This window comes from Vicia villosa, linkage group LG1 (genome assembly GCF_029867415.1).
Source record: "Vicia villosa cultivar HV-30 ecotype Madison, WI linkage group LG1, Vvil1.0, whole genome shotgun sequence".
Lineage (NCBI taxonomy): Eukaryota > Viridiplantae > Streptophyta > Magnoliopsida > Fabales > Fabaceae > Vicia > Vicia villosa.
The window spans coordinates 69396803-69419010 of NC_081180.1; the positions used below are offsets into that span (position 1 = coordinate 69396803).

The 22208-nt window shown below is 36.2% G+C and overlaps 1 protein-coding gene across 1 annotated transcript; it reads right to left on the reverse strand.

The window, feature by feature from the left end:
- Positions 1–1633: 1633 nt before the first annotated feature.
- On the reverse strand, positions 1634–4944 carry LOC131640973 (aspartyl protease family protein 1). Its single transcript, XM_058911319.1, has 10 exons — positions 4479–4944; positions 4044–4188; positions 3448–3683; positions 3088–3312; positions 2850–2985; positions 2688–2761; positions 2504–2603; positions 2358–2415; positions 2153–2224; positions 1634–2063 (listed from the first exon to the last, which is right to left on the reverse strand). The coding sequence occupies exons 1-10, from the start codon at positions 4775–4777 to the stop codon at positions 1825–1827; spliced, it is 1584 nt and encodes a 527-aa protein (XP_058767302.1). The 5' UTR covers positions 4778–4944; the 3' UTR covers positions 1634–1824.
- Positions 4945–22208: the final 17264 nt, after the last annotated feature.

Genomic DNA, 22208 nt, shown 5'->3' on the forward strand with positions numbered 1-22208 from the left:
TCTATTTTTTATTACATTTTTTTAGCTTCTATTATTCACATATTTTATAACAAAATTATATTTTGTATTAAAAAATCTTATTGATCTAAGTGTTTTTACGGGTACCAGACATTTTTTTATACATTCAATTTTTTTTACGGGTACCAGAAATTTTTTTATACATTCAATTACTATTTTTTCACGGGTACCAGACATTTTTTAATATATCTTCCTCTACTCCTAATGAATTAATATATATTCCTATCTTTTATTCTTATTTTCAAATATTATTTTCTTTTTTATATTAATAAGATTTCTCTTTAATTTTTCTCATTTTTTTTTCATTCATAATTTTTGTAGCTTCTATTTTTTATTACATTTTTTAGCTTCTATTATTCACATATTTTATAACAAAATTATATTTTGTATTAAAAAAATCTTATTGATCTAAATGTTTTTACGGGTACCAGAATTTTTCTATACATTTAATTATTTTTTAAGGGTACCAGACATTTTTCTATACATTCAATTATTATTTTTTCACGGGTACCAAACATTTTTCTATACATTCAATTTTTTTTTACGGGTACCTGACATTTTTCTATATATACATTCAATTATTATTTTTTAACGGGTATCAGACATTTTTCTATTAAAAAATATACATCTAAAACAAATGCGCGTCCCGTACCAGAACCCGTGCGAACGCACGGTTTGTTACTAGTTAGTTTTAAAAAATTGAAATAAGTTTTTTTATGTTACTGTATTTATTTTATGTCCGTATCACACGTATGCTTTTTATGCTGCCTGTTTCTGCTGTCCATATGAGTATGACCTACCGGCACAGCCAAACTCCATTTCTATATAGGTTGGTTGCGTTTCTTTAAGAGGTACATAAACTACTCCCTCCGTTCCTTTATAAGTGTCACTTTTGGCAAAAAAATTAGTTTCTATTTAATTGTCATTTTATAGGTATAAAGTCAATTATATCCCTGCTTTTTTAATTGACACGTTAATTGAGGAGTGTTTATGAAAGAGAAATGATAAAGGTAAAGGTAAATTAGGAAAAAAGTTAGAAATAATAGTTCTTTTTTGGTTGTCTTGGTAATATAAATTTTGGCAAGTGTGACATTTAAAAAGGAACAGAGGGAGTATTGAACAATCATGTTAATTTTTTATTCTTATTCTTACAAGATCATTGACATTCATGTCTATTATATTATGGAATTTCAACGAGCGACACCTTCTCCTGTCGTTTATGCTGAGCAACCATGTAGTACTCCTGTTGTATGATGAGACTCTGACAAATGTATGGCTTAAATATCAGCCATTAAATATGCTAAATCTAATCAATACACCATGATGGCTCTTCAGCAATCAACACTCCTAACTGCCACCGCCACATTGAATTTAAATTCCATGCATTCAGCTCTCTATCTCTTTCTACCATTTTTATTTATTTTATTTTTGTTTCTTTTGGAGTATTATAACTTTTCTTTCTCATTTATGATACATTAATGCATCATAAAATGAAAAGTGAAAGTGATGGTGTGGTTGCTTATTTGAGCCACCGCATTCTATAAAATAGACCTTCCAACTAAAATGTTTGCGTGACACGAATACAAAGGTAGAAAACTTTCCCTTTCAATGATAATAGGAAAGAAAACTTAGATATGGCATTTACACTCTTGTATGAGAAAAAATCTTACACACTTTCTACACAACTAAACTATAGAGTAACCTATAGAGCAGGGAAAGGAATGGTGCTCTAATATCAACATGTAGATCAATCATTATATGAGCTGAATTTATCATATACTATCAACGGCTCATGCAAATGAATGATCATAGAACATATAAATAAAACCAAATACAAGAAATTAGAAATCCAAAGCAAGTCAGAAGCAAAGTGTGGCTAAAAAGCAGCAACGACGGTGATGCATTTGACTGTTGAGATTTGTATTTGGAATTTTTACTTGAATCAGGAGCAGGGTAATGGCCAAGCCCAGCAGCGATTGCGGGAGGCACATTGTCTGAGTGTGGTCTTGTCGGGACAGCATTGTTATGATCCTCAATGTCATAACCTGTTACAGGCTCAAAGTATATGAGTATCAATCTCAGCATATAGCCAATAAACTGAAAAACAGTAACAATGAGATGAAAATAGACTTACAATCTGATTTCTTCCATCCCAATGTGAGCTTTTCCCGGTCAAAAACAACACGGTAACCAGTCATGAAGTTTTCTGCAATCAACATCAAAAGGTGAGGAATTAGAATGAATATATATTACACATCATGCTGATTCATGCATCATTTCAATTCCGGAAGCCACAGTTAAAAGAAAACTTATTTCTCAAGAAAGTACAAGAGACTTACGTCCAATTATGTTCAGCTCAGCACTCTTGACCACTGCTAGACAATATACAAGTTCACTCTGTAGAAGCAATAGAGAAAAGAACATGTTTGTTATATGTATATCCCCAAAGCTTAACAATTGTTAGATTCATAGATTTAAGAGGTACCTGCGTAGAGATGATAATTATTGGATCATAAACAGCAAAACGGCTTCCACCTCCCATAGTTAAACTCATGCTAGGTATCAGGCTAGTATTTGCATCAGGACTGTCGAATCGTAAGAGAGAATATTAAGATTTGTGTGAAATAATAACAAATGATTAAAATAAATAGTAGTACTAGTTTTATAACCTCATATCATAACAATATTCAAAAGGGATCCTTGAATCGGATGGACGTCGTGTATCTTCCACTTGGGAATGAAACTGCAACATAAATACTTCAATTGTAAATGTTATCTTCAAATAACATCTAGCTAAATGAAATCAAACTTTGTCCCTTTTTAGCACTTACACTCTCAGATAGCCTTGAATAGGTTGGATCAACCAAATATGTAAAAGAGGTTCCAGAATCAAAAAGCGCAGTGAATTCCACGTCGATTAGAGTTGTTCCTACACGGACTTCATTGACTGTGATGTTATAGGTAGGGCTGTGAGATGCATCCAAGCATAAGAGATGTATTCGCAAGCATTAAAATATACTACTTCAGATTCAGATTATCAGAGGAAAGTAACAGGGAATTACCACTTACTGTGATGGGTTCATATTAAATGGTGTCTCGTTTTGATCAAGACTTCCTTTGTCTCCAAAACTTATTCTTCCGACGCCATCTCGTCCAAAACACATGGAGAACGAATCTGCTGTAAAGCCCTCCCTTGATAACACGCTAGGAACTGATATTTTCTCCATACCAAGTCCAAACAAACCATTTGGAGCAGCAACATCTAAGAACGATCCACTCTGAACTTGTCCACATCTGCGAAAAACATGTATTGAATTTTATTCCTAGTGTTTATCATCAGATTACATGATAAAATACGAGCCAGAAATCTTAAAGATATCAGATAAGCATAATACGAATCTGTTTGAGCAACTTAACAAAGAAACTTACCCAAATACAACATTTGCCTCAACAAGGTCATGATGATCATCTTCTTGGGTTAAATGCAGAACGTCCTCCACAAGTATTCCAGACGTAGAGGTTTCAGCGGAGACATAAGAGACCATGTAAGGGCAGTTGCTAAATGTCCCAAGGCATTGATTGCGATGCGTGCAGAGACTATTGTTACAAGTGACCTTTTTACTTGTCGAAGATCCATTAGGATTATACACGCTGAGGTCAAAATCCTACCATAAGAATGCATTCCATCAGAAACAAACCAAGGGTAACAAACACACAGGAAGCTTTTCAGCTTATTTTTATAAGTTCTTCTGGATAACTTATGAAAATAGCTTATATGAAAAAAACTTAACTATATTGTATCTTGCTATAGAAATAGTTTATGCATAACCACTAATATGCTAATGGCTTAACTAAGTTGTTTATCCAAAGCCCAAACAAGGCATTGACATAACATGGAAATCTCACTTAACTGAATAGGTAATCATTAATTCATTATAGTATTTCTAACATCAAAGAATCTAGGAAACAACGTAACTTGAGTCACAAGACAAAACACCAAACAAAGAGAAGAGTTGAGAGCATACTGAAGCCAAGGCAGAAAATGCAGAACTATCCGTGGCTGCACATCTTGTGCAATCACAGGGTACCCAAAAGAGGTCACTTCCTGTATCAAGTGCCACCATGAACTTCACTCCAGGTGTCCCTAGCTCAACTGTTGTATAATGTAAACTTCATTCAAAGAACACAAGACAAAAAAAACTAGTTAAATAAAGAAATTCAAGTAGCCAATTCCAAGAACAAAGACTGATCAAAACAGTTTCCAAAATCAACACTTTCTAAAAAAGGGTTGGCTAAATTTAAACCTAAATGCAAAACCATTTAGTTTCTTTCCATTCTCCTTCAAAACAGTTCAATTTTATTCCAATGTAGAAAATGATAAAAATTCAATTTTTAATAAGAAAAACGAAGAATTAACTGTGAGAATGAAATGAGAAAGAGGAAAAGGAAGAGGGGTTTACAATCCGAGAGAGCTGATACGGAAGGTGGAATTTCCGTCGGAGAAAGCAAGACCAGCGTCGAACTGGGAGAGTCTACGGCCGCGGAGGAAGCGGTCGCGGTCAGCTAACTCGGCGTAGTATTCGACGGTGCCCTTTTCCGGCCATGGATGAGAAGGAGAGGGTGCGGAGAGGGACCATTTCTTGACAGGTTCGGAGTAACGATGGTGCATCGTGAAGGTGAATATGTGGGCATCACAGTAGCTCCAATGGAACAACAGCAAGATGATTATGGTGATGGTGATTTTGCTGAAATTGAGCATTTTTGTTCTTTCACTTTGCGAAACGTAAAGCCCCTGGAAGAAGAAGAAGAAGAAGAGAAAGAGAGGATCTTGGTGTTGGTGTTGATGTGAAAGGGAGTGAGATCTTGTGAAGTTTAGAAGAGAAAAAAAGACAGAAAATTGGATCTTTTGATTATTAGGCTACTTTAGATGTAGTAATGTGTAGAGTGAAGTGAGTCAGTATAAACTTGACTGACCCACATGCATGTGTGGGTCATATCCATGTGACTGGGCCCCACATAACTCCTTTTGTTTTCACAGTTGTTGGCAGTTATGCCATTTCTCTTATTGATCTTCTATACATGCCAATCCAATTCTGCGTCGACGCGGCTATGAATTAATCTGTGTGTAAAAATTTTAACGGTTTTGTCTTTTAGAAAAGACACATCGATGAATTTAGATGTAAGAGTGTTGTATATGATCAAAACAGTTGTCCTCTAATCGAGGCAGGGAGACACAGTGTGAACGTTGAGTTATAGTCTTCTTTGGGTGTGAAAATTTTCACAGCTTTATCCTTTAGAAAATATATATTATTATCAATCAATTAAACCAGTTCAATTGATAATTGTATAAAATTGATAGGTGTGCGAAGAGATTTGACTACAAGGATGTGAGTTAAAATACCTGACATTTCATTTAAGGGTGAAATTTCAACCACTATGTTACTATACAAAAGATAATATATTCGAGTATCAAGATTTCCAAGTTTCTCATCATTTTATTTAATGAAATTTATTTTAAAGTTTTTTATAAGTGAAGAGTCACTCAAGAAGAGTTATTATAAGAAAATGTTAAATTGGAGATGGAAAAGAAGTCTAACATTGAAATATTGGAGATTCGAATTACTTGGTTTCGAAAACAATGTTGTCATATTGGTTTACACAACAAAATTTGTTATATACAAAAAAGGAAAAACATATCTTGAGTATATGAAACTCACATATGTATTTACATTTATATTTATATACTAAGCATTACTAATTACTCTCTACAATATAATAATTTCTCAAAATTTAATTTCTACACTACTTAAATTAATCATAAACTCTTCTTCCCTTTTAACAAAAGCTACTTTCCTACTTTCACATCGTAGAAGCAGGGGTAATACTAAATTTATCAGAAAATTTAGTTCGTGATAATAATGGTGAAACAACTTCCATTTGATGAAGAAATTCAACATCATGAACCAATGGATTCTCTGTTCTTCGTGGTGGAGAGCCGGAATAACAACATGGTAAGCATCCATTACATATTGATTCCATTCTATCTACATTCTGCATAAATTTTCACAAACTCTATCACCAACCATTCACACCTAATAAAAATTTATTAAGTTAACAAAATCAAAACCTTTTCAATGATCATATTCAGTACTCCATTCCTTTCATCAATATTTTGCTGACTGGTGAAAAGGTATAGCAAATCATAAGCAAGTTCACCAAAGAAAAAAAATTAAATATCATACACAATACTAAAATTAACGTGTGAACACATATGTGTATCTGTGTCAGAAATTAGATATGCATTAGATCAAAAGTGTCAATGCTACAACACCATACTAGTACTAACAATATTATACGTTGAAAGAAATAGAATCAAACCTGTGCTTAGAACACTTGATTGGTTTGAGGAAATCAGGTATGGAAGGTGAAAGCCTAATTGGTTTAGGGCAAATAGGTTGATCATAATTTCTTGATCCAATCATTTTTCTATCTGAACTCAAATCAACAAAATTGCTTTTCACTGCTTGACGATGCATGTTGTTTGTTTTTTTTTCTCTCACAAGTGAACGAAGCATATGTAACTTGTGACTCGTTATTCAAGCTATTTATCCTCACGTTGAATTAGTTTTAGTGTGTAGAGTATGAGTAAATACAATAAAAAAATAATAGCCACACAATTTTTAAAGAAAGTTACATGTAACATAACTAGAGATTAGTTGAGCCACAATGTGTCAGAATTCATAGTATATTTGAGTGAAATGAGATCTATATTTGTTTGGATGAGAGTAAATATAGATTTGGCATTTGACTAAACTATATTATAACATCAAAATGCTTAGGACCTTAACTAATACTTTTTTTAAGAATTAATTAATATTTTCTTAAAAAGTACTAAATAATTTCAGATAAAGTACATTTGATAAAGTATCTTTTATGCATGTTTTTATGTATTTAATGTAATTAATTAACTATATTTAATCAATGAAAATATAACAAATTTTTCATGACAATCAAATTTTCAATAAAAGATTAATATTTTTTGTGAGGCATGTTAGGTATACCTCGCTGAATTATGAAAAATATGAAGAAATACATACTATCTAAATATTCTATTTATATTTCGCTATACAGAAACATATATATACCTAATAGTACATGTTAAGCAATTTTGTTTGACCGAGACCAAATATAATTGTATTAAGAATTTTGAGTTGTAAATATTTTATTTAAATTTTGAGTTGTATTGATATCCTTCAATACATCACTGATTGTATCCGTTTTTTTTTTTTGTTTAAAAAATAAAAAATAAAATTTTGATACATTCTGATATGACAGTGATACAACACGATACGCTTACGACACGTCTCTAATATACTGTGGATAGCGACACGTCTCCAACACGTTGCTGATACAGCTAGTTAATCTAATGACTATTCATATTTCTAGAACATGAATCAATCTTCCTCATCCTTAATTCTTCTTCTCTTAAATTTAATTACCTCATCACTTTCAATTTTTTCTATTTCAAGAATCAAACTTTTCTTTTAATTAGTTTTCTCCCAACTTTAACTATATTTTCTTTTTCTCATAATTCCTTTATCAATTATTATCAAGTTTTGCAAATTCAATATGATTAACGTATCTACGTATATCATATCTGATACACGTACTATATCCGTGCTTCATTGTTTCTAAGTGTACATCTTAGCTTTTTGAAGACATCAACACTTTTGCCTAAAATATCTCTTCTCTGTGTAACTTATGCTTAGGATTGTGTGTATTTCAAATCTTTTAGGCAGTTATAACTGACCAGATTCCACCTTTTTTTTTTCATAAGATCAAATTCTTTAACCGCACAAACCTGTTAGAACAAGATTTGTTCTTATCAATTATCTTAGTTTTGATGATAACAATAATATGAATTTTGCTTAAGATAATATGGTACTCTAATCCAATGCAATTTCCCTTTCAGGAAATATATATAAAGAGTACGCATAATTCAGCGCTCAGAAGATGTGTCTCAAATGGTTCAGCATGCAACATCAGAACATGGTCTGGCAAGACATCAGAAGATGGTCGAAGCAGAATCAGAACATGGGTCTATGGAAGCATCAGAAGAACATGAGATCAGAAGCACTGAAGATCAGAAGATGGTATCACGCTCAGAAGCACTTCAAGGTCAGAAGATCAGAAGATGCTGTGCACCAAGCTGTTTGACTCTGATGATATTCAAACGTCATATTCACAAACATCAGATCAGAAGGAAGTACACGTGGCAGACTACGCTGACTGACAAAAGGAACGTTAAAGCTACTAAAGGCTACGTCAGTAGACACAGCGTGAACAAGGCTCGAGGTAGTTGACAAAAGCGTATAACATTAAATGCAAAGCTGTACGGAACACGCAAAGCATTAAATGCATTCAACGGTCATCTTCTCAACGCCTATAAATATGAAGTTCTGATGAGAAGCAAGGTAAACGATTTTCGCACCAATACAATTCAAATTAACTTGCTGAAACGCTGTTCAAATCTAAACTCAGAATCTTCATCTTCATCAAAGCTCACTACATTGCTGTTGTAATATCTTAGTGAGATTAAGCTTAAATTGTAAGAGAAATATCACAGTTGTGATTATCGCTTGTAAGAAGCATTTGTAAACTCTTGAATAGATTACATTAAGTTGTAAGGAACTAGAGTGATCAGTTGATCAGTATACTCTAGGAAGTCTTAGCAGTTAGCTGAGCAGGAAGTCTTAGCAGTTAGCTGAGCAGGAAGTCTTGGCAGTTGGCTGAGCAGGAAGTCTTGGCAGTTGGCTGAGCAGAAAGTCTTAGGAGTGAACTAAGCCTAGAGTGATCGTGTTGATCAGTAGACTCTAGAAAAGTCTTAGGAGTGAACTAAGCAGTTGTTCCTGGAGTGATCAGGTTGTGATCAGAAGACTCTGGAAGACTTAGTTGCGGCTAAGTGGAAAACCATTGTAATCCGTGCGATTAGTGGATTAAATCCTCAGTTGAGGTAAATCATCTCTGCGGGGGTGGACTGGAGTAGCTTCGTTAACAGCGAACCAGGATAAAAATAATTGTGCATTTTATTTTTATCGCTCAAGATTTTAAGTCACACTTATTCAATCCCCCCCTTTCTAAGTGTTTTTCTATCCTTCAATTGGCATCAGAGCGCCGGTTCTAAGGTGCAAGCACTTAACCGTGTTTAGAAAAGATTCAGGAAGAGAAAAACGCTTCATCTAAAAGATGGTTGATGAAAGTGAAAGGACTATACCTACACCTGCATCTACATCTGGCTCTGCTGAGCAATACAACGGTAACAATGGTTATACTAGACCGCCGGTATTTGATGGTGAAAACTTTGAATACTGGAAAGATAAACTGGAGAGTTACTTTCTGGGTCTAGATGGTGATCTATGGGATCTTCTGATGGATGGTTACAAACATCCAGTAAATGCCAGAGGCGTGAAGTTGTCAAGGCAAGAAATGAATGATGACCAAAAGAAGCTTTTCAGGAATCATCATAAATGTAGAACTGTTTTGCTGAATGCTATCTCTCATGCTGAGTATGAGAAGATATCTAACAGGGAAACGGCCTATGACATATATGAGTCCTTGAAAATGACTCATGAAGGAAATGCTCAAGTCAAGGAGACAAAAGCTCTTGCCTTAATCCAGAAGTATGAAGCCTTCAAGATGGAGGATGATGAAGACATTGAAAAGATGTTTTCGAGATTTCAAACTCTGACTGCTGGATTGAGAGTTCTTGACAAAGGATACACCAAGGCTGATCATGTAAAGAAGATCATCAGAAGCTTACCCAGAAGATGGGGTCCGATGGTGACTGCATTCAAGATTGCGAAGAATCTGAATGAAGTTTCTCTGGAAGAGCTTATCAGTGCCTTGAGAAGCCATGAGATTGAGCTGGACGCAAATGAGCCTCAAAAGAAAGGTAAGTCTATTGCATTAAAATCTAATATCAAGAAATGCACTAACGCTTTTCAGGCTAGAGAAGAAGATCCTGAAGAATCAGAATCTGAAGAAGAAGATGAACTGTCCATGATTTCCAGAAGGCTAAATCAACTCTGGAAGACCAAGCAAAGGAAGTTCAGAGGCTTCAGAAGTTCAAGGAAATTTGAACGTGGAGAATCTTCTGATGAAAGAAGATTTGACAAGAAGAAGGTCATGTGCTATGAATGCAATGAGCCTGGACACTACAAGAATGAATGTCCAAATCTTCAGAAGGAAAGTCCCAAGAAAAAGTTTCATAAGAAGAAAGGTCTTATGGCAACCTGGGATGAGTCAGAAGATGATTCAGAAGATGAGCAGGCCAACTGTGCGCTGATGGCGACAGAAGATGACGGATCAGAATCTACATCAGAATCAGATTCTGAAGAGGTATTTTCTGAACTTACTAGAGATGAGTTAGTTTCCGGTCTAACTGAACTTCTGGAACTCAAGTCTCAGATCAGTCTCAAATACAAAATGCTGAAAAAGCAATTTGAATTTGAAACAAAGAAGCTTGAGTTGGAGAATTCTGAATTAAAAGAAAAACTTTTAAAACTATCCAATAATGTTGGATCTCCTTCTGATTCAGAAAAATCCACTCCTAGTCTGAACCATATTCTGAAAGAATATGATTTAAGTTTCAGAAAGTTCTTATCTAGAAGTATTGGCAGAAGTCAGCTAGCTTCTATGATATATGCTGTGTCTGGAAACAAAAGAGTTGGCATTGGTTATGAGGGTGAAACCCCATACAAACTTGAACCTGTTGATGAAATGAAAATTACATACAAGCCATTGTATGATCAGTTCAAGTATGGCCACTCACATGATATTAGGCACACCTCACATGCACAAAGTTTTCACATTACACACACTAAGAAGCATGTGACACAACCTAGGAAATATCATGAAACTCACATTAAGAATTATCATGCTGTTCCTCCTATTGCTTACAATGTTAAACCCAAGTTCAATCAGAACTTGAGAAAATCTAACAAGAAAGGACCCAAAAAGATGTGGGTACCTAAGGATAAGATTATTCCTATTGCAGATATCCTTGGCTGCAAGAAGGACAAAGCACAACATGTCATGGTACCTGGACTCTGGATGCTCGCGACACATGACAGGAAGAAGGTCTATGTTCCAAGACCTGGTGCTTAAGTCTGGAGGAGAAGTCAAGTTCGGAGGAGATCAGAAGGGCAAGATAATTGGCTCTGGAACTATAAAATCTGGTAACTCTCCTTCCATCTCTAATGTACTTCTTGTAGAAGGATTAACACATAACCTTTTATCTATCAGTCAATTAAGTGACAATGGTTATGATATAATCTTTAATCAAGAGTCTTGCAAGGCTGTAAATCAGAAGGATGGCTCAATCCTATTTACAGGCAAGAGGAAGAACAACATTTATAAGACAGATCTGCAAGATCTTATGAGTCAGAAGGTGACTTGTCTTATGTCTGTTTCTGAAGAGCAGTGGGTCTGGCACAGGAGATTAGGTCATGCTAGTTTGAGAAAGATCTCTCAAATTAACAAACTGAATCTTGTCAGAGGACTCCCTAATCTGAAATTCCAATCAGATGCTCTTTGTGAAGCATGTCAGAAGGGCAAGTTCTCCAAACCTGCATTCAAGTCTAAGAATGTTGTTTCTACCTCAAGGCCATTAGAACTCTTGCACATTGATCTGTTTGGACCAGTCAAAACAGCATCTGTCAGAGGAAAGAAATATGGATTAGTCATCGTAGATGATTATAGCCGCTGGACATGGGTAAAATTCTTAAAACACAAGGATGAGACTCATTCAGTGTTCCTTGATTTCTGCATTCAGATTCAATCTGAAAAAGAGTGTAAAATCATAAAGGTCAGAAGTGATCATGGTGGTGAATTTGAGAACAAATCCTTCGAAGAATTCTTCAAAGAAAATGGTATTGCCCATGATTTCTCTTGTCCTAGAACTCCACAGCAAAATGGGGTTGTAGAACGAAAGAATAGGACTCTTCAAGAAATGGCCAGAACCATGATCAATGAAACCAATATGGCTAAGCATTTCTGGGCAGAAGCAATAAACACTGCATGTTATATTCAGAATAGAATCTCTATCAGACCTATTCTAAATAAGACTCCCTATGAATTGTGGAAGAATAGAAAGCCCAACATTTCATATTTCCATCCTTTTGGATGTGTATGCTTTATTCTGAACACTAAAGATCATCTTGGTAAGTTTGATTCCAAAGCTCAAAAGTGTTTCCTTCTTGGATATTCTGAACGCTCAAAAGGCTACAGGGTATACAATACTGAAACATTGGTTGTAGAAGAATCAATCAATATCAGGTTTGATGATAAGCTTGGTTCTGAAAAACCAAAGCAAGTTGATAATTTTGCAGGTTGTGATATTGACATATCAGAAGTTGTTGAGCCAAGAAGCAACGCATCAGAAGCAGAGCTCCTCAGAAGCAAAGAATCTGAAGATCAAGTAACAGCTTCTCTGGAGGATCTAAGTATTTCTGAAGAACCATCTGTCAGAAGATCATCCAGACTCATCTCTGGTCATTCAGAAGATGTCATTCTTGGAAAGAAGGATGATCCAATCAGAACAAGAGCATTCCTTAGGAACAATGCAGACTGTCAATTAGGTCTTGTATCTTTGGTCGAGCCAACTTCTGTTGATCATGCTCTAGAAGATCCAGACTGGATAATTGCTATGCAAGAAGAACTAAATCAGTTTACAAGGAATGATGTTTGGGATCTTGTTCCTAGACCAGATGGATTCAACATAACTGGTACAAAATGGGTCTTCAGAAACAAGCTCAGAATGAGAAGATGAGAAATTCTTACGTATGAGTATCCTTTGATATGAAATTTTTTTAAGAAGTTCTGATAGAAATCAATTAGAAATTGTGATTCAGTTATTACTAACGTTTCAGTGTCTAAGTTGATTCAGAATCTCTCTTCAAAGCAAAACAGCTGTAACTGGCTATCCAGATGGTAAACACGTGTTCACTATTCCTGGACAAGCGTGCGTGCAGTTGAGGGGACGTCTTCTTAGGTAACTGTGCAAATCACGTCTTTTGTCATTATTATCTCTCCTCATGTCACGTAACATTAAATGCTTTTCATCATTTACTCTCCTTTCAGTTTTCTTTTTATACTCTTCAAACGTTTCTTTTCCCTCTCATATTTCTCTCTCTCTGCATTCGGTTTCTTTTTCATCTCTCTCTTTTCATATCATAAACCCTAGCTATTTCCATTATTTGAAAGTTCATCATGAATCCATCGTCAGGCTCTGGAAATCAACACAATGATAAGAAACAAAAGAGAAAGGCTTCTGCTGAACCTGAAACCAAACCTAAAAGAGTTAGGATCTCCTATGACCCTCTCAAAATATATCAACCCCTTGACGATTCTCGTCAATCACCTCCCTCTTCAAAGACCTCCACCACCTCTTCCTCCTCATTCATCCTCTCGGAACCACCTTCTTCACCATCTGATATCTCCTCTCCTTTAACCCTTCCCTCAGATATTTCTTCATCCCTCTCATACCCTTTTCCCACCAGAACACCTAATCCCTATAGTGTTGTTCTTCCCGACTCAAGGATCACTGTCAACCCTCCAACCCCTACCACTCAAACATATCTGGAGCTCTTACATGCTGATGTAAGTGGCTGGTTGGAGATTCTTGGTGCTGCTCACCTTAATCATCTGGATGAGTATGCTACAAACAACCTCTGGAATACCTTTCGTCAGGATTTTCTGGAGAAGGCTACAGACACTCAGAGAAGGATTATGTCTGAAGCTCCTGGTGTTCGTGGTCTCCGGTTGGAAGTTGGTGAGAGCAGTCATCACTGTCTCATCAGGAACAGAAGAGTTCTTGAAGAGAAGATACCTGCAGATGAGTTGGAAGAAGAAAATCTCTGCAGAGATATCGTGGTGTGGAAACCCCGGTCTTCTGTGCTCTGGTTTCCTGTGCTGACTGGAGATTTTCAGTGGCTGTTCAACTGGTTCAGAATGAACCCTTCTGAAAATGCACCTCACATGGTCTTTCCAGTAGTGGTTTATCGTGCTGAAGTTGCTGGTCCTACTCCTCCAACAAACCTTGCAGCTATTCTTCAAGCATTGGAAGATGGAACTTCTGAGCTGCCTGAACCAGAATATGCTAAGGCTCTTTCTGAGTCAGACTCAGATGAGGAAATGGGAGATGCACAAGCTGAAGATCTTCCAGAAAATCACTCTGCTGAGATTGCTGTCCCTCTGGGCAGAAATACTGGTGCCTTTTCTTCGGGTGAAACCTCAGCTCTGATGGAGACCTTGGAAACTCTTCATCAGAATCAAGATATGCTGGCTTCTCGTTTGGATGCGCAAGAAGCAGCCAATGCTGAGTTTCGTTCCTTCATGACAAGGCAAGCTGCAAGCACTGACGGGATTCATGCTGTTCTGGCGCGGATTTTGCGTAGGCTAGGATCTTAGTCTTTTAGTCTTTGTAGTCTCCTTTCCTTGTTGCATCTGTTTTCCTGCATTCCTGTCTTGTAAAACTTTGATTTATCAATGAAAAAGTTTCCTTGTGTTTTACATTCCAGTAAATGTTTTCTTTTGTCGTCTTATACATCTGAATCTTTTTATATACTTTTTGATGTTATGACAAAAAGGGGGAGAAAGATAAATGATAAATGATTTGATTAAATCTATCAGTTGCTGGGTAAAGGCTCCCACACATTCACTAACATGAACTGCAAGTTCTATATGGTTTAAGTGTTTTGCAGGTACAAAGAAGTGAAGTGAATCTTCAAAGCAAACACTAGAAGCAAAACCATTGAAACTGAAGCAAGCTGAGTGCTGTCAAGCTTCAGAGATCAGAAGCAAGAAAGAAGAATGAATCAGAAGCACTGATAATAGAATTTGAATATCATTGTCTATCCTGTTCTGACAAAATTCTATTTGCCCTGATACACATAATGTTATGGCTCTGATACATTATTTGCTCTAATACATGTTTTTAGCCTAAAATGCTCTGATACATTTGGCTCTGATACATATCATGTATTTGAATATACATTTTATGTTCTAACTCGTTCATGCTGACTTTTGTCGTTTAGTTTTTGTTCTGTAACATTTCAGGATGTAGAGATGCTCAGATGATGCTCTGGCACATTCAACAATGTTCTGATACAAATCTAGCATGAAGTGATGTTAGTAGACATTCAAAGTTCTGAAGCTATCCGAGGGAAGCAGAAATCAGAAGATGTGAATGTTCTGAAGATCCAGGAATTCAAGTTCTGAAGCTGTCCTGAATGGAAGCAGAAGTCAGAAGCTGTGAATGTTCTGAAGATCCAGGAATTCAAGTTCTGAAGCTGTCCTGAATGGAAGCAGAAGTCAGAAGCTGTGAATGTTCTGAAGATCAAAGAATTTCAAGTTCTGAAGCTGTCCAATGGAAGCAGAAGTCAGAAGCTATGGATTCTCTGAAGACAGAAGCTCATATGATCGTCTCTACCGAAATAATCAGGGAAGTCTTTTATCAAAGTTCTTCGAGTATTTATTTCAGGGGGAGATTATTTATCTCAGGGGGAGATTGTTAATCTCAGGGGGAGACATATTCATATGCTTATGCTATAGCTGTGTAATTTGTCTTTTGCCGTCTACTCTTTCTGATCGCAAATTCATATCATTTATATATGTTTTTGTCATCATCAAAAAGGGGGAGATTGTTAGAACAAGATTTGTTCTTATCAATTATCTTAGTTTTGATGATAACAATAATATGAATTTTGCTTAAGATAATATGGTACTCTAATCCAATGCAATTTCCCTTTCAGGAAATATATATAAAGAGTACGCATAATTCAGCGCTCAGAAGATGTGTCTCAAATGGTTCAGCATGCAACATCAGAACATGGTCTGGCAAGACATCAGAAGATGGTCGAAGCAGAATCAGAACATGGGTCTATGGAAGCATCAGAAGAACATGAGATCAGAAGCACTGAAGATCAGAAGATGGTATCACGCTCAGAAGCACTTCAAGGTCAGAAGATCAGAAGATGCTGTGCACCAAGCTGTTTGACTCTGATGATATTCAAACGTCATATTCACAAACATCAGATCAGAAGGAAGTACACGTGGCAGACTACGCTGACTGACAAAAGGAACGTTAAAGCTACTAAAGGCTACGTCAGTAGACACAGCGTGAACAAGGCTCGAGGTAGTTGACAAAAGCGTATAACATTAAATGCAAAGCTGTACGGAACACGCAAAGCATTAAATGCATTCAACGGTCATCTTCTCAACGCCTATAAATATGAAGTTCTGATGAGAAGCAAGGTAAACGATTTTCGCACCAATACAATTCAAATTAACTTGCTGAAACGCTGTTCAAATCTAAACTCAGAATCTTCATCTTCATCAAAGCTCACTACATTGCTGTTGTAATATCTTAGTGAGATTAAGCTTAAATTGTAAGAGAAATATCACAGTTGTGATTATCGCTTGTAAGAAGCATTTGTAAACTCTTGAATAGATTACATTAAGTTGTAAGGAACTAGAGTGATCAGTTGATCAGTATACTCTAGGAAGTCTTAGCAGTTAGCTGAGCAGGAAGTCTTAGCAGTTAGCTGAGCAGGAAGTCTTGGCAGTTGGCTGAGCAGGAAGTCTTGGCAGTTGGCTGAGCAGAAAGTCTTAGGAGTGAACTAAGCCTAGAGTGATCGTGTTGATCAGTAGACTCTAGAAAAGTCTTAGGAGTGAACTAAGCAGTTGTTCCTGGAGTGATCAGGTTGTGATCAGAAGACTCTGGAAGACTTAGTTGCGGCTAAGTGGAAAACCATTGTAATCCGTGCGATTAGTGGATTAAATCCTCAGTTGAGGTAAATCATCTCTGCGGGGGTGGACTGGAGTAGCTTCGTTAACAGCGAACCAGGATAAAAATAATTGTGCATTTTATTTTTATCGCTCAAGATTTTAAGTCACACTTATTCAATCCCCCCCTTTCTAAGTGTTTTTCTATCCTTCAAAACCCATCCAAATAGTGCGAATAGGAGTGCGGAGCACATGTCCACTGAAAGGCAGGTAACAGTTCAAACATACTAGTGGATTGAGTAGAAAGATACTAATTTTGTTCACATAAGGGTCAATCATTTACCAACATATTATTCTTATGATGTGAAGACATTGTTTAAGTTTGCTAAGCATGTAGTAATTTGTGAATTACATGCGTATTTAGAAATTTTAAATAATTACTGAAAAATTATATTAATATCATAAAAACATGCAAAATAAATTAATATTAAATATCTTGATAGTACGTAACATACATATTGGTAGATTGAGGCTTATGTGATGCTCATGATGTCTCGTATGCAACAAATGGGTAGTGAATGATAATTTTTTTATATACGTAAGAAGAAGAGAGAGCAATAAAATCAAATGGACATGCTAATGGTATTGCTAAAGGAGACCATCAATTTCATGCTCCTTATAGATAAATAGGAGTGAATAAATATTTATTAAGAAAATGATTTGGATAATTTAAGATACGGAATTTAAAAATAGAATGGATTTTAAAAAATAGATATAAAATAAATAAAAATTATTAAATATTTATTGAGCAAATGAATTGAAGAATTTGGATTAGAGAATTGAAAAATTGAATGGATTTTGGAAGGTGTCAAATAAAAGTGAATAGGGAAAAGGTTGCGAAGGATTCAGGTCCTAGAACTTGTATTTATATGATATTTGATTGATGAGGTCTCTCTTGATGATTTGGGATCTAGTGTGTGTTCAAAAATTTTGCCCCTAACATTACTTTTTTTTAAACAAAGAGGGCCTAAGCCCAAACAACTGAAACTACGCACAAATGACTCTAGCTATCAAAATCCCTCTAGCATCCTCATTTAAAAGTTGCCGCAAACAAACAGGACTAACTCATCAGGGTAAAATCCTGCCTAGAATTACAACCAATATTAGCTAAAATATTTGCACAACGGTTAGCCTCTTTGAAGGTGTTCCCAACATTTACTCTCGCAAACTGACTCATCAACCTTTGAATATGGGAAATAATCGCCAAACTTTCTCGAGCATTAGAGTAACCTTTATTGATAGCTCGAACCAATAATAAAGAATCCAAATGGATCTCAACCTCCTGAACTCCAAGAGAAATAGCAGATTTAATAACTTCAAAGACTCCCCACAATTTTGCCATAAAGATGTTACTGCTACCGAGATTTTTAGCAAAACCCCTCACCCAACTACCCTTGTCGTCTATAATCAATCCCCCACAACCAGCTTCCTTATTCTCCTTACAAGCTTCATCGACATTCAACTTCATCCAATTTCTATTAGGCAGAGACCACATTATCCCCTTAGTGATCTTCTTTGTTTCCATAACAATATTGTTCAACTTAGCGGCTTCTTTGTATTCTTTTGTTTTCTGGTAAATAAATTTTGCCGGCGCATATAATCGATCAAAATCTTCAACATGCTCCTTTCTATTGCGCAAATTCCAAAGGAAGTAACACCCCATCACCCAATAACAGTTCCAATCAATATCATTCCTCAATTTAGCATTAATATTCACTTTGAACCATCTGTTAATGTCCAGGTGAAAGAACTGGTCCGCTATGTCAATTGGGACAACATGATTCCAAATCTGCATAGCTTTCATGCAGTCTTGAAACACGTGAATTGTATCCTCACAAACATGACCACATAAACTACACGTTGCAATCCCTAATCCTTTTCTATTCTTGTTGAAATTGGTTAAAAGCTTAATATGTTTTAGCAGCCACAAGAAGCTTCAAACCCGTTGAGACACGTTCAACTTCTAGATTTTCATCCAATCGGGATCGATATCATGATTCACACTATCCACAGCTAGAACTTTATACATGTAATTAACTACGTACTTCCCTGAACTAGCTCCTACAATAAATAATTTATCCTCTTCATAATCCTCATGTGGAGGAATAATAGCATGCAGCTTATTCAAAAGACTTGGCGGTAACCAATTCTGCAGCATACTCCAATGCCACTCACCATTACCATCCAACAAATCCCATAATTTGGCACCATGCATATCAGTTGGGATGGTAATGTCATAATCATTAATACAGTCCCCATGAATTAACCAGCTATCATTAATATTGTTTCCGTTCCCCATGCTCCAAAAACCAGTCTTAAAAATTGGATCTAGAGTCTTGTAGATGGTCCCAAACACCTAAAATAATACTTTTGTATCTTGGCATCTCATGAAATTTGACAGTCCCATACAGATCTTGCAGCACCCGGATCCACAAGTCACTCGACCTATCAGCCATTTTCCAACTTAGTTTTATCAAGCAGGCTTGATCAATCACATCAAGTATCCTTAAGCCTACACCACCCATACATATTGAATTCTGAAGAGTAACCCATTTCACCGCATGCAGCTTATTTTTCTCGTCTGTATCCCCCCAAATGATGTTTCATTGCAGCTGGTGTATCTCCTCTACACAAGCTTTAGACAACAAATTCGTCATTATAGGATATATGGGAATTGCCTCAATAATGTTTTTCGCCAAGGTTACCCTACCTGCAAAAGACAAAACATTAGTTTTCCAGCTCGCAAGCCTTGTCGAGACTTGATTCATCAATTACTGGTAATCGGCACACTTGATATTTCTTCCACTTAAAGGCACCCCAAGATATCTCCAAAAATTATTTGTTTCTCTAAATCCCGAAACCTGACACATCTTCACCCTCACACTTCTTGCCACATTCCTAGAGAACATCACGCTTGTATTTTGATACTAACCTCATGGCCTAACAAATGCAGAATTTACAAAGAGTTTGCATTATACAGTGCATCTGATTCTTTGTAGTTTATCCAAACAACAGTAAGTCGTCCGCGAACATAAGATGCAAAATGCTAGGCCCATTCTTCCCCATTTTAATCTTTTTCCACTTGTTATTCATCACCTCTTGCTTAATAGGATGCGAAAGCTTATCCATGCATAAAACAAAGAGGTGTGGTGAAATAGGATCACCCTGGAGGATTCCTCGTTGAGGTTTAAAAAACTCACTTCTTGCTCCATTCCATAAAATGTTTGTCTCGACACTGCTGACAGAGTGCATGATAACATCCAACATATTTACAATAATATTAACTTCAGTCAACACTTGAGCAATAAAATCCCAACTAAGCTTATCATAAGCCTTGGAAATATCAATTTTAATTGCCAAGACTCCCTCCTTTCCCTTCTTGTTATGCATTATGTTCATGGCCTCCTTAGCAATAACTATGTTCTCATGTATCAATCTATTCGATACAAACCTTGATTGATACGAAGAAACCAACTCAGCCATACAAACCTTCAGTCTTTCAACTATAACCTTGCTAACAACTTTGTAAATCGTGTTGCATAGCGAGATAGGCCTAAAGTGGCCAACTGTTTGGGGGTGATCAACCTTTGGGATCAAACAGATATCGGTTTTGTTGACATCCGCAATGCTCCCAGGATTGTAACACACTTTCTTCACAAAATCATAAACACTCTGACCCACTGTATTCAGTGACTTCATGTAGAAGCCCGCTGGAAATTCGCCGGGCCCAAGTGCCTTCCATGACTTCGTCAAGAAAAGAGCACGTTTCACTTCATCATCTATTATAGGGGCTTTAAGAAACTCTATATCTGCCTCCTTCAGGCTAGGGAAAGAGACGTTGGTATGCTCCATGTGCCTCCAGTTATAATTAAACCTGAAAAGGTCGCAATAGAAGTTGTTAACTAACTCTTTCAACTTATCTTTATCCTCAATCCAAAGGCCACTTTCATCCTTGAGCATGGTAATCCCATTCCTTTTCCTTTTGTTTATAGTTTTTAAGTGGTAGTATTTTGTGTTTCTATCCCTATAAACAAGCCAATTTGCCGCTAGATCGTTGATGCCACACCAGTTCTTCAATTTTAAGGATGTTATTAAGTTCATCCTAAAACTTCTTTTCTAATTCCCTGAGCCCTTGCCTATGAAAAGATCTCTGCAAGCTAATTTAGATACCATTCAATCTAGCCATAAGCTCTTTCTTCTGCTTGATAACTTGATTGAATGTATGAAATTTGCAACGTTGAATTTCATCTTTGATAGTCTGGAGATTCGTATGTACATTCTCATTAATCTTCCAACAACTATTAATCATTTCCTTGTAGCTCTCTACAGTCATCCATGTACTCTCAAAGAGGAAAGCACGAGCAACTATATTGCAAATAATTTTCACCGGAGTAATTAAGAGAGGATGGTGGTCGGAGAATTCAACTCTATGAACCACTTTAACCTCAGCATCATGGAATGCTAAATTCCAGAAATCATTACTCAAAGCCTTATCAAGCTTCTCATAAATCTGCAATCCACCAAGGAATATTGGACCTTTCCAAGTGAACTTAGGGCCAACTGCTTCGATATCAATAAGTTTACAGTAATGAATTCTATCTCTAAAATTTTTTCACTTTCTCCTCAAAGCTTGGGCACCTCCCTTCTTATCAGCATTGCTAGTAATATCGTTAAAGTCACTGCCAACAGCCACGGCTCCTTAGCATTTATCGCAATACTTTTAATCTCCTCCCACAGGTCCTTTCTATTATTCTCATTTAGGCATGCATATATGGCTGTAAACAGTCAACCACTTCCATTAAACTCATTAATACTGTCATGGATATATTGGGCCTCCTACTGCCACAACTGCACAGTTATAAGGCTCTTCTTCCACGCCATCGTTATTCCACCTGAAAATTCTTGATTTTCCACAGTTAAGATATCATCATATCATAACTTCTTGAAAATTTTACTCAACTCTGATGGATCACATCTAGTCTCAAGAACTACAAACATTGTTGGCTTATACAAGTCAATGTAATGCTTAATATATCTATAAAATGCTTTACTGTCAGCTCCCCTACAATTCCACACCATAATTTTAATGAATTCACTAATCATTAAAAACAACTATATAAAGAATGGATAGACCACAAATCCTCTCGAACATAACATCCCGACATTTGGGTCTCCTTAACAACCTCTCCCATTTCAGAACTTGCAGAAACTAAGATTTGATTCCCTCGAGAGTTCAAATCATTCCCTGCAACTCCAAATTCCATTTTGTCCTTTATAGTGTCAATCAATTTCGTAGTAGGTGTGGCTTCCAAATTGTCATATGGAGATCTGTTTCTATTATCATA